We start from the raw sequence: 13,161 nt of genomic DNA, 5'->3' as shown, positions 1-13,161 counted from the left end.
GTGGTAGTAGGTTGGTTTTGCGATGGTGTGTTGGTGGGTGACGGTGGCGGCGGAGGAGAAGGAGGAGGAGGGGACGTGGTTTTGTCGGTTACGGGTCGGGTTGAGGGTTGTGTTGGCATTGCGTCTGCGCGGCGGGCTTGCTTGGGAAGAGCTTAGGTCGTAGGAGAGAGGCAGCGTAGGTCATTACGTCTGTATGAGTTCGCGTGCGTATATATACGTGAGGTCTTTGGTACATATATGGAGAGAGTCGAATACGTCCCTGACCGGCTGGCAGTCATCGATACTAGCTAAGTACCAGGTAACCCATATTATAATATCGTAGCGAGTCAAGTTTAACCAGAGCGAGACAAACAGAACAGAATAATAGGTAGGAATAGAAAAAGCACCAGCACCAGCAGCGGCAACGCCCACACGCAAGAGCAACACTCGCGTGCCCATGCGTCATCGTAGGACTTTCCTCCAAATCCCTCCGCGAGTCCGCAAAGCACGACCGTAGGTAGACAAAGGCGCTGTGGAACAACGCCGGCCTTCAAACCCTAACTGATAGGTTCGAGCCACCAGAGTCACGAGCAACAAGTGTCACCGCAGGATAAGGGGAATGCCGATGGACGGGGGAAAGTAATTCTGTCTTGTGCCATCGTGAGGCAATGGGGGAGGAGGGGGGGCAACTCTGTTTCTCTCTCTCTATGCTACACGTGTGGCCGATGGGGAAACTACTTAACCTACACCTATTCCTACGTCGTGGTTTTGAATCACGTATTGGTCCCGAAGAGACGGCATGGGGTAGTAATGTACAGGATCGACTTGAAATATACCTACATATGACGTATAGATGGGAATACTACATGTACATATATTTACCTAGGTAAGTATTCTAGCATTGGCAGGTAGACTCGTGATAGGAAAGCTGTTTCATGGTCTTTCTACTATCCGATACTCGCACTACCTAATATAGTTGCAGCATCTTCTTGCCTTGTCCTTCCTAAAACCCACCCTATAGAGTTTGTTTAGAAAATATATAAATAACAATACCCCTGAGTAGAAAGTGCAGTAAGCCTTTGGAGATAAAAAGGGGTAGTTAGATGTATCAGGTATACATATATATAAATGTGAAAGCCCTCATATCCCTAATTTGTAATAGCTCCAAGTCTTCATATTTATCAAGGTATAGTACTGTGTCAATTGCCATTATATCCAGTTGCTTAGGTTTGCGATGGGGCGGATGGATGATACATGCGAGAATCGGGAATTATAGCGGCAAGACACATCCGAGTCGTATGGCTGCAGGTCTTGGTATGCGGTTTATAAATAAACCCTGTAGCAAGTTCAAACCCTTCCAAGGAACTGCTTGGTTCACTCTATGACGAAGTGACGCCGATAACCATTTGCTTAAGTTAGGTACCTATGAATGAAGAGCACTTTTAATGGCCCTCGATAGCTTCCTGAAGGACGACATGATCATGCTTCAACATCTCGTCACATGTAACAAATGGGAATAACCTAAATCAGATGGCTGTCAAAACGGTAGACCGTATTATAGTTGTCATAGCTTATTAGGTGGTAATAATACATAACCAAGTCATAAGCCAGATCGTAAATAAGCCCTCCTAGTATTCGAAGTCGTCATCCACAGATGGGCCTTTGCTCTTTGTCACACTCTCCTGTTTTCTATATAGCTCCGCAACTTGGCGACTGCTTGTCGCCTCATCTGGTTTCTTATCGTCTCTCACTTTAATAAATCTAGGGAACCGCAAGCTAATTCCCTTCTCGCCCGACGGGTCGACGTTTTCCTTCAGCCCGGCCTTATACCTTGGGCTCAGTGTTAAATCCGCTGTTCGCACTTCCCAGACATAACGTGGTTCGAACCAGACGTCCGGCTGATGCTGTCCACCCGATGAGTGCGAGTAAAACGGTTTTGGGCGATCAATAACAATCTCCGATAGCTGCTTATGAACTTCTTCAAGAACTTGCTCAGAAAATCCGGTGCCGATATTGCAGATCGTTTCGTAAGTATCAGTAGCCGCGTTATAGCAGGCAAGAAGGAAAGCACCATAAACAGATGTACGCTTGCCCTTGCCGTAGTAGGCGCCGAGGACTACTAGATCAAGAGAGTCGCCTAGTCCTGTGAGGTAATCTTTCTTGATCTGTTTCGTTATTAGTAACAACAGATAAATAGGTATAGTTAAGTTCTTACCTTGAGCCAATTTCGACTTCGTTTGCTGGGCTCGTACCCACTCTCTGAACCGTCAAGCATCTTAACCATCAAACCTTCGCATGAGGCCTTGACACTCTCGTCTAAGAATGTCTGGATTTCGTCAAGTTCCCTACCATTCATGTGTGTCGCGAAAGCAAACTCGCCCTCCACTGGTTGGAAAGCACTGTGAAGCAACTCGCGACGTTCTCGGAGCGACTTTTCGACTACTGCTTCTCCGTTCAGGAATAGCAAGTCAAAAGCAAAGACGCAGACTTTTACTTTCACGTCCTCTAGTTTGACGTCCTTCTTCTTCCTCGTCATCAATTGCTGGAAAGGAAGCACCTTTTTCTCGGTTACATCCCAGGCGACTGTTTCGCAGTCCAACACAAAACTCTGGGTGCCTTCTTTGACCCAAGTTTGAAGCTTTCCAAGAATATCGGGGTACTTCTTGGAAAGGTCCTCTGAGTTTCGCGAGAAAATAGACGCAACACCCTTGGCAGCTTCCTTTGTAGCACCGGGAAGAGCGTCAATATACTCATCCGAGTGCTCTTTAGTAACATAATGAATCTGTGCCCTCTCACCGTCATACTTATACTCGCAGGTGAAAGTCTGGTTTTCGAACCGATCAAGAACTTCCGTGATTGCTTTTGTAGGCTTCGCCAGCATAGGCTTAAGAGGGACTCCTGGACGAAGCTTACAAGTCTCTTTCAGCCTCATGATGCCATTCTTGATCATAGTTGGGATGATCACATCCCAGCTAGGAAGCTCGCTATATCATGTTAGAATAGCCAATTAACATGTAGCAAGATTACTAACCTGTATACCGTCTTCAACGTACCCTCTGCTTCTTCTATCTCCTTGGTGCTGGGTGCTCCGCCTTTTTGGTTCGCTTCGTGACAGATCATAGCCTGTGCTATAGCGACGAGAACTGTCTTCTCTGCTAAGCCTAGTCTGAGCTTCCCTTCGAGAAATCGGATCAAGTACTTGGCCTCGCTGGGACCACCCTTATCCTTGTGAATATCGACCTTGCCAGTCGAGTGAGCATCGGCAGACGACAGTAACTTTTTGATTCCGTCAACTTTTCTGCCTTGGGCGCCATTCCCAGCCACGGTAGCAATGTCCATCAGGCCTTTATGCACACCCCTGATAGTTAATGGCTTAGGTTTAAACATGGTTGGCTGAGTTGATCTGCTCTTAACTGCGACAAGACCCAGGTCGCCGATCTCCTTCTGATCAGCTTTTATGACCTGTAAACTGCGCCCTGTCGTTTCACCTATGGCCTTCATAATTAGTGATTCACCAATACCAAGTTCAATGCCTGCATAATCAGGGGCTAGTTTATTGATCATCAATAACACCGTCGGAAGGAAATCGTCCGGGGTTAAGCGTAAGACTTGTCGGAGGAATAGAGAGCAATACTCGGTGATCTGAAGTCGTTTTGACGTAAGTTCGATAAGTGAGAAGGTTGTGCACAATGCAGCGTAAGGCACTGGCTCTCCGGGCTTCCAATCAGGATATGGGTCGTCCACTTTGCTCTGAAGCTTGGTTTGAATTTTTTCTCGGGCCTTAGCCGCAACCTCCGGTTTCTCATCTTCATCTTCCTCCTTTTCTATTTCAGATGCAGACTCAGAGACTTCCTCTTTAGCATCGGTATCCTCTTGCTTGGGTACTGGCGACTTTTCTTTGACGGGGGTGGGCTTGGTTGGGGACTTCTTTGGAGATCGTTTGCTACCTTTAGTAGATTTCTTAGGTTTAGTTGGCTTCGCTGGCTCAGCATCGACCATGGTCTCGTCTTCATCGTCCTCATCATTAATTCGAGGGCGACCCCTTCGTCGTCTTTTCACCACAGGTGCCTCTTGTTCAAGCTCTTCCTCGGGCTCCTCAGCTTCAACCTTAACCTTCGCAGAGGATCGTTTCGTCTTAGCCTTTGGAGTGGATGGAGACCGGGATCGCTTTCTGGTGTCTAGTTGCGTCAAGATTAGTTATGGGCTAGAACCACAGTCATGGTGAAAAGTAATTCGAACCTTTTGTGGAATCGTCATCTTCTGTCGCATCGGCGCTAGATTTCCTTTTTGGTGAAGCTACCTCTTGGTCATTGGCAGAAGATTCTGGCTCTTCCTTTGCTTTCTTAGCCGACTTTGTGCTAAAAGAAAGCTTCGACTGCTGCGGTGCAGGCTTAGGGCCATTGGGTTGGCCGAAGAACTTTCTAACGTGAGTATTAGCAAGTGATCATCTCGCACAGCACGACAGACAAGGAAGACCCACCCTAAGGTGGACTGTGAAGATTTCACATACCCCAAGGTAGCTTGCTTGGGCGCCATTTTGAGCAGTCTAGTAGCAGACGTGCTCGTTGCTACTCTAAGTAGACAACGCAAGGCCAGATTGGAGAAAATGGTGTATTGGAAAGAAATTAGAACCGTCTAAATAAGATGCGACTTCCCACGTTTTATTGGAGTATTACAGATTTGGAGTATTAGCAGGCAGGCAGGCAGGAGGCAGCAACCAACAATTTCCTCTGCATTAAACTGGACGCGACTTCTCTAGCTTAACCGCGTTAATGAAATTGTAACGCGAGATTGCAGGCATCATACAGTGCTATCATTAATAATTGACTGTATATACTGTGTTCTGCTCTATCGATAAGTATATCTCGGCTTATACTTGTCCGTATCGGCTTCAACTTAGCGACCAACAATATATATAGGTTAAGTACCTCCTAAGTGACTAACAACAACAAAAATGAAATCATGAAGGTTCCTTATATACCATTGCGCCGACTACAAAAGTCTCAATGCGTAAACTATAAAGTCCCTAGAATTTACCCTTCTATTTGGCACCGTGGATATAGCAGTTCCAATGGCTCTCTTCAAGGTAATTTTGAGACTATCAAGGCTGAGATGCTGGCTCGCCCGGCTCAATTAAGCTGGGATGTTATGTCGCCAACAAATTCATCCCTTCTCAACATAGCTCTAGCCGACTTCATACCTGAAAGTTGCCAGGCCCCAGCATACCAGGCAGGCGCTAGAACTATCGAAAAGGTCGATGCTAAGTACGAGCTTCCGCAAGGTCACCATCTCGTTTACTTCCCGTTGCAGAAGACCGCCTCTAAGTTATGTCATGACGGCACGGATCCCTTACACAGTCCCGGCGGCCCGTTTGAGCGGCGCATGTGGGCAGGTGGTTCTATCGAGTTCAACGACGATTTTCGTTTAGACTCTTCGAAAGTCGTGTGTAAGGAGAAAGTAGATCAGGTCACGGTAAAGGGGACCGAGGGACAGGAGAAGATCTTTGTTGATGTACTACGCGAGTATATGAGGGAAGGAGACTTTCATAATCCGTCTACGTTTCGGGGGATAAGAGAGCGAAGAGGTCTCGTCTTTATGCGTGGGATAAATAAAGAGCAAGCCCGTGAAAACTTAGCAAAAGCAGCCTTAGGGAGAGACAGGATTGTCAAGGGTATGTCAAATTCAAACACTTGTCCCTTTTCATCCCCCGATAAATTCTGCTCATCCGTGAGTTCCGTGATCATGGCTGAAATTCTAGCAAAGCCCCTAAACCCCCCGATTTCTCAATCGCGCTCACGCCAACACCTACACTTCTCTTCCACTACAGTGCATTGACATTCAACGCACACTTGATTCACTTGGATCCCGAGTTCTGCCGTGAGGTTGAGGGACACCGTAATCTATTATTCCATGGACCTCTCTCCCTTACCCTGATGCTCTCCGTGCTAAGGTCGCGGCTTGACCCGGATGAGAAAGTCCATAAGATCGACTATCGAAACTTAGCTCCTCTATATGTTAATGAACCTCTGCGTGTCTGTGTTAGGTACAGTAGAAATAAAGAAGAGTCGGCGGAAGGAAAGTCCCGAAAATGGGAGGTTTGGGTCGAGGACCAAGACGGTGGTCTCAGTGTAAGAGGCACCGCTGTAAGTCAAAAAATAAGTGAATAGGAACAGATGAATGAGAAAGACCCAAATATACGTTATTGATTATACTGGTATAAGTTAAAGGTTAGTCAGATATTACGCCGAGGTCGTCACTTAAAACCACTGTGACAACGTAGAAACGACACAAAACGCATCCAGAGTATGAAGACAGTATGCCCTAGCAACCGTATCACCCTGACTATACCGAATATATACTTCGAAAATATAATTATGATTGTTAATTTATTATCACGTTCCACAACCTCGCGAGGTTATTCGATGTCTATAAATACACGTCCTCGCATTCGCAAGTTGAAGAAGTCATAAGTATTCGTTCCATCTCATTTGCTCTCATGCATTGATTAACCACCAAAGCTCAGCGCAGCTGCGCAAATGCCACCCATGAAACCACCACGAACAACACAATCCCGAGAAAATAGAAGGGAGATTGGCTAGGAACTTCAATACCGATTCTCCATTTCGCCGCTTCAATGCATCATCTGATTTCCTTGCCCATCTGTGAGACTAAAATGCCTCCCTCATCGTCCATCTCATGGATATTTCCGTTAACTAATCCTTAAACCAGTCTAAAATTTTCGGTCACGACTTCAACGTGCCATCCCATAAAAACTAAAGGTTCAACGATGTCCATCTTAGACTAAGGTGGACATCAATGGTAATGAAAAATACGAGGTCCAAGTATATTGATGGTGACCATTCCAAATATCACCGAGTCAGGAAACTCGGTGACTGGACGGGTTTGCGTCTGATCAAAGACCATTCAGAGATCTTCAAATCTAGGCGCCGGTGGACTCGACCACGTCATGCTGAGAAGTGAATAATTGGTCGTTTATCGCAAAGGGGTATCAAGAAAAGACTAGCTTAAAAAGATCATATGCTGCCTCTATGCGCTTTAGGTAATTGGTGCGAGGAACGGGCTGAGCATAAGTTCGTCTGCACTGGGTCGCAAGTTGTGGTCTATCTCAAATGTCTGACTCAAGAATTTGATTGCTTCGGGACTGGCAGTTGAAGGAATAGTCGGGGCCGCCTTACCACCTCCAATCTTGAAGATGGCTTGCAACTGACTGCAATCCGGGAAAGGATGTGCTCCGGTCATCATTTCGACAACCAAGCAGCCGAGAGACCAGATATCAGCTTTCCTTGTGTATGAGGTTTGCTTAACCACTTCAGGGGCCATCCAGAACACCGAGCCTTGCAGCGATGGTCGGTTCTTATTGTTGTTGGCGCCATTAAGAATATTAGACGCCTCGAGCTTCTTGCTGATTCCGAAATCAGAAATCTTGATCGTACCCTTGTTATCTACAAGGATATTGGCGCCTTTAATATCACGATGAATGATATCTCGGTTGTGTAGGTACGAGAGCCCATTCAAGATCTGCCTCACGAAACTGCGGACAAGAGGTTCGGGGAGGGCACCATACGAGTTGAGCATTGTCTGGACGGAGCCACCAGGGACGTACTCGAGGAAAATATTCAGATGCTCAGCTGAGGAGCTGCAGCCGAGATATTGCACAATGTTCGCGTGTCGGAGATCTCGGAGCAGACTAATCTCTCGCTTAAGAGCCTCGATCATACTCTTCTTTCGAGCATCCGTCTGGCTGTTCGCGCCGGGCGAAGGCGTCTCAACTTGCTTGACGGCAAGTAGCTCTCCGGTGACAGCGTGTAAGGCCAAGTAAACGCTACCGAACGATCCTTGACCAATCAAGGCACCTTTCATCCACTTGTTATCGTCCCATGACTCACCAGCTAAGAAGCTCTGTAGTTCCTCGTCGGCATCTTCACCATCCTCACTGAGGGCTTGAGTAATTTCCTTCAAGGACCCAGAGCCTTGAGTACTCGATTCGTCGAAGTAGCTCTGGCGGACATTCCCTTCCGGATCTGTGATGCTTATCGGATTGCTATCCGAACCGCTATCTGCAAACGAAACATAAGACTTGCGGTTAGGTTCGATAGGGGATTCCTCTTGAAGAGTGTCTAGTACTGATGAGGCGATCGAATCCCGGAACGAATGTGGCATACGACCTTGAATTTCACGAGCCTTGACTTTAGCAAGCTGACCACTATTCAGCCATGAATCTGCAATCGTCGGGATCGGAGGGGCATCTTGGATACTAGATGCATAGCTGAAGTTGCTAGCGACACTGAGTCGGCTGTTTACCTTGCTTAGGCGAGTAGACCTACGCATAGATAGTCGGGCGGTTCGGTCAATGTCTTCCCTAGGGTGATCAGGGAAGTATGAAGTGAGATCCGAAGTAATCAACTCGCTGGGAGGTCTCAGACCACCGAACGGCCTCATGACCTTTCGTCTCGGGGCACCCCTAGCGTCACTGGATGGTCGTTCTAAATCCCTAGCAGTATTATTGAGATTCCTCTCACGGTCCTGGAAGGAAATTGGCGATAGCGGCTGCTGAAGCCCTTCGTTCCAGCTCTCACCTAATATCCTTTGTACCTTTTCTTGACTCCTCTTATCTTGTATGTTTCCGAGACCCTGGTTGTGGTATTGTTGGGCTTCTTCCATGGCAATGGAGGCGGCTCGCTGCAACTCTTTCTCTCCTGGCTCTCCGGACGGCACTCTTCGGAGGATGAGGCGGTTTCTCTCGGGTCGCTTCTGATCCTTAATGATGCGCCATAGTTCGGTATCGCCGAGACGACGACATTGCTTAGGGTCGGGGTCAACACCGGCTAATATCCAGAAACAGTAATTGCGATCGTGGTCCTCTCGTAACGCGAATTTTCGTAACGTCACCCGCATGACTTCTTCGCAGGTATTGCAGTCGGCAATTTTAACAACTTTCGTAACGCCACCGTTCCAGATGACACGGATGACGTCTTGACCCTGTGGTAAAGCAGCCATCAGCGAACCATCCTGACTTGAGGCATTCCGTGTATGTGTAATTACCAGACGGCTCTGCATAGTCGGTGAACCAGGTCCTCGAGCGGTCGAATTTGGTGTCGTATTGCTCATATACTGCTGGTTCTGATACCTCGGTGGCCTAACACCTCGGGCATCAGTGTTGGGTAGAGGCGAGTTTGGTCGTGATGAGGATTTTGCGACATCCGCCATTGAGGTCATAGGTAAAGTTTGCATGTCAAGCCGCGAATACCTCTTGGTAGACGCCGTGGCAATACCACGACTGCCAGAGTTGGGGTGTCGCGGGGACCCTGTTGAAGAGGGAGCATATTGGGAATCCAGTCCCCCGAAAGAATCCTAACGAAAAGTGTTAGATAACGAGTTCAGGCAATTTCTGAAAACCAATCCAAATATGCTCTTCACAGGTATAACACGCTCACTTAGTGTCAACTTACTCGGTTGCGCCTCTTCTGGTTCGCGTAAGCCTTTGTCCTGAGCTTCTTAATACCCAGAAATAGTCGAACTCGATCGCCGACCTTTTCGATGCCCATCTCCTTGAGGACCTCCTTATCCATTTCCAGCAAGTTCTCGCCGTTGATGTTGTTCTTCCTGAAGAGTTTTTCATACTCGCCACATTTGACACTCCTCAGATAGTCGCAGACTTGATCCTCAGTCCAGTTCTTTACTGCGTCAGGTCCATCGAGATCGGAGAACTCGGACTCGGTCGGGCTAGCGAAGGCTTGACCCGCGGCATGGACGACAGGTGGTCTTCTCGAGGGCGCCATACCAGATGATTGCGCGCTCGAAACCAGAGTGGAATTCGAGGAGGCCAGCGAAGCCGGAAAAGACGATTTCGAAGCCAGCATAGCCATTGTGAATGATTATCAACCAATACTGTCAGGTACGCATGTGAAGGAAGAATTGGAGACCTGGGTTTAGGTAAGAAAAGAAAAGAGGACTTGATTAATTCTTTGTTTCCAACTCTTTTTCTTTTCTTTCCTATTGCGGGGGGTGGAACAAAGAGTCAACTTTGCACCGAGTAATGGCGAGAACCCCGAATGAATTAAGGAAAGTCGGCAAGTCGAGAAATGTATCGACGAGATGAGTGTGGAGCGTGGATTTCAAGAGGATTTAGAAGTCGGGGGAATTAATTGCAGGAGTCGATTTACAGGTACCTGAGTTGATGTACATACCTCTATTAGCGGGCTAGAGTTCGTTGGCGTTGGTGTAACTGCCAAGGGTCTTTCTTAGATGCAGGCTGACTAGCCCCACCTCCTTAGAATAGCTAAATCGAGGCACAGGGGATGGATTCTCAGGGTGGATTGCTGCGTAGTACGCTGTATAGTGTACAGTGTGCCGTGTACCGTGCGCCTACCAGGTCTACTATATTAGGTCTCCTATACTAGGTCCAATAAGCCCTATCTACTAACCCGCGCTATGCTTAGCTTCCCGGTTCGCGGGGGTTTCACTTTTGTCTGCTACTACCTTAGGTACCTAAAGTACCTATATATGTACACTAACGTAGGCCTTTTAAGCATAGATAAGCTTACAGTATATCTGACTGTGTAGCACTAGTTGTTTAAATGCGTTTAAAGTGTTATGATTGGTCTGAATATAAGGAAAGATGGCGGTAGCTGACGGCGATAGTTGAAACTCGTTAAGGAGCGCACGGCCGCTGGATCAGCAGAAAAACCCCGTCATCGACTCATCCACTAACAGTAACCCATCGTTCTATCGGACGAGATGGAAAGAAGAAAGAACGATTCGTTTCAATACGGAATATCTAAACATAACAGTGCGTATGATGCATACGATAAGTTGGCTACTCGGCTGACAATCATTCGCTCTTTTATCTTTTTTATTATTACGCACCTCCCCTGCGATGATACCTACGATGCAAGATCAGAGATAAGGTCTCTTTATGATAATTTGCGTGTTAATGCTTTATGCTCTATTTTTACAACCTCCTTATAATAAGCCCGGGTATATACAAGACATATTCATATAGGTCCATGTAGGTGAGGTAGGTGTAGGTGTAAGTATAAGTATAAGTGTACCTAAGATTCGTGTGGTGTATACGGGCGGTTACTCGTCAACAATCACATCTCGCCCCCATTTAGAAGTCGGGGTGCGTACCCCTTTTGGGTACATCCGTATAGCTAATTTCGATATCCGTACACAAACCTCCGTGTCGGTGTCGCCATTATGCTAATGTGTTAACACAGAAGGACTTTTAGGAGATCTCGGATACCTAAGCCTTAATTGTCTAAGATAGAAATACTCGCATAGCACTTAACACTTGGTATTCTCCTTTATACTAGACACCAGTGTTACAAGTGACTGGGTCTGTGACGTTAGAGGGCTAATAACAAGATAAGCCCAGCGCCAATCTCAATCACCAACGACGACAACAGCATAAACGTCGATTGGTCTGGTGGATTTTTTTTACGCCACTTCGCGCCCACTTCGTGCTCACCTTGCCGCTTCACTAAGTCACGACTATCATGTTCCTTCTTAAAACGTGCAGGGGAGGCAAGGCAGAAGGGCTATTCAGGTATTGTAGGGGTTGATAGGTAGGGTTGGATAGGGTTGATAGGGTTAAGATGGGGTTTATTGACAGGGAGGTAGGTCATGATCTCCAAACCTGAAACCCACCAAGTTTCGACCAGCCCGGATAAGAAAGTGTGCATCGGAGCGTCAAGCGGGCTGGCGGGCTGGCGGGCTTGGAAGCCTTTTTACTAGTACCTTTTAGTATCCTTTTACCCACCTATACCTTAATCCACCTCGTACCGGCAGTGTGGTTTACGTATGCAGGATCGTTGACGTTGCTAGGTATTTCCAATGAGAAGAGGGTCATCTCTTTGTTTTGTTTCTTTAAACTTACGATTGAAGCTATATACGTATGCCTCGGTGGCTCAAGTGGCTCAAGTGAATCCGTCGTTTCGTGGTTTCGTGATTTCTACTATGTAACTTCTCGCGATGATGGAAGAAATGTGTCTCCCACCGGTACGGTACGATACGACTCGACTCCTCATCCTCAAGAGACCACATAGTAAGTAATATGTGCTAAGCTGAAGTTATCATATAGGTACCTGTAGTCAGGGTCCATTTGAGCGCTTATCTCCGTCCCTTGCCAGCATCTTTCAAGCGTAACCCATGGGCGCGTCCTGGTACACGATCCTTCGGTCTCTACATACAATATCGCATAAGAGACCGTCTTACTAATTATATGACATGAGTTAATGAGCATGTTAATTCGCCAACTTCAACCAACCGATATAATGTTTCTCTATCATGTAGTAAATTCGGGGTCGTTCTGATAGATCGACGTTGAACCCTCAGCCCATTGGACAACTCAAACCCCATACATGCTGCACCTACACTAGGCTGCTCAAGCAAGGGGGGTCTGAGGATCCAACTAGACATCCAGTGATCTGGAAGCCATGGAAGTTTGCTAGTGTAGATCCGGGACCGAGAAACTAAGGTTGGATTAAAAAGACGCATCACATATGCTGTTGTCCGGCCATATTCGGTCATCTTTTACAAGTTGCGGCTACAAATGCCATGGCTGCTCCCGCGTGGGTAGGACGAAGTAATAAGCGGTTCATTTAAATTGCTTGGTACACAGCGACGGATCCCGAGATCCTCAAGGATGGAGCTGGAATTCCCGCGATAACTTGCTCAACCTCTTATCATGCTCAGATAATTCGGTGGTTACTAACGTGCTATGTATCGTGTTCGCAGGTTCGCAGGTTCATGGTGTAGAGCCCAATATCAAACACCAAACGTCATGATACGCGCTCGATGTCAAGGCATATTCATACTATGTAGGCTCAGCTTGGCTACGCCAAGCTTCGTCGATTTGGAATCATTCAGTAAACGAAAGATTGTTTACTTTGAGAAATATGCGATGCTAGACCGCCCCAGATCTAATATATATATAATATATATACCAAACAACACGGCAATTCCCGTTTAGCAATTACATAACATATAAACTCTAGAGTCTAGATTCTAGAAGAATTGAACTTTGAAAACATGTTTGATATTATAAACCTACCTATATAGCTGTAAGGGTTATGAAAACAAACATACAGTACAACACACCGAATCTCCAACTATACATGCGTGTCCTACACGAAATACGAAAGGTGTACCTATTTTCAA

At 46.8% G+C, this 13,161-nt stretch overlaps 3 protein-coding genes across 4 annotated transcripts; 1 reads left to right on the top strand and 2 right to left on the bottom strand.

The window, feature by feature from the left end:
• Positions 1–1,607: 1,607 nt before the first annotated feature.
• GL218_01381 (DNA ligase 1) lies at positions 1,608–4,515 on the bottom strand (the record flags this gene model as incomplete). The annotated part of the gene is made up of 5 exons (XM_033577848.1): positions 1,608–2,144; positions 2,195–2,963; positions 3,011–4,157; positions 4,219–4,400; positions 4,460–4,515. The coding sequence occupies 5 exons, from the start codon at positions 4,513–4,515 to the stop codon at positions 1,608–1,610; spliced, it is 2,691 nt and encodes an 896-aa protein (XP_033438967.1).
• A 576-nt stretch (positions 4,516–5,091) lies between these two features.
• On the top strand, positions 5,092–6,146 carry GL218_01380 (Hydroxyacyl-thioester dehydratase type 2, mitochondrial; the record flags this gene model as incomplete). The annotated part of the gene is made up of 2 exons (XM_033577847.1): positions 5,092–5,650; positions 5,743–6,146. 2 exons carry the CDS (start codon positions 5,092–5,094, stop codon positions 6,144–6,146), a joined length of 963 nt encoding a protein of 320 aa, XP_033438966.1.
• An 889-nt stretch (positions 6,147–7,035) lies between these two features.
• On the bottom strand, positions 7,036–9,866 carry GL218_01379 (Protein kinase byr2; the record flags this gene model as incomplete). Of its 2 annotated transcripts, XM_033577846.1 has the most annotated exons (3): positions 7,036–8,979; positions 9,043–9,351; positions 9,450–9,866. In XM_033577846.1, 3 exons carry the CDS (start codon positions 9,864–9,866, stop codon positions 7,036–7,038), a joined length of 2,670 nt encoding a protein of 889 aa, XP_033437806.1. The 2 variants fall into 2 exon arrangements, with proteins under 2 accessions (XP_033437806.1, XP_033437805.1); XM_033577845.1 differs by having other exon boundaries at positions 7,036–9,351.
• Between the last annotated feature and the right edge of the window lie 3,295 nt (positions 9,867–13,161).

This window comes from Daldinia childiae, assembly GCF_008694065.1.
Source record: "Daldinia childiae strain JS-1345 chromosome Unknown Scaffold2, whole genome shotgun sequence".
NCBI classification, from domain to species: Eukaryota; Fungi; Ascomycota; class Sordariomycetes; order Xylariales; family Hypoxylaceae; genus Daldinia; species Daldinia childiae.
Note: the sequence above shows the minus strand (reverse complement) of the source record. Positions and strands in the feature narration are given on the sequence as shown.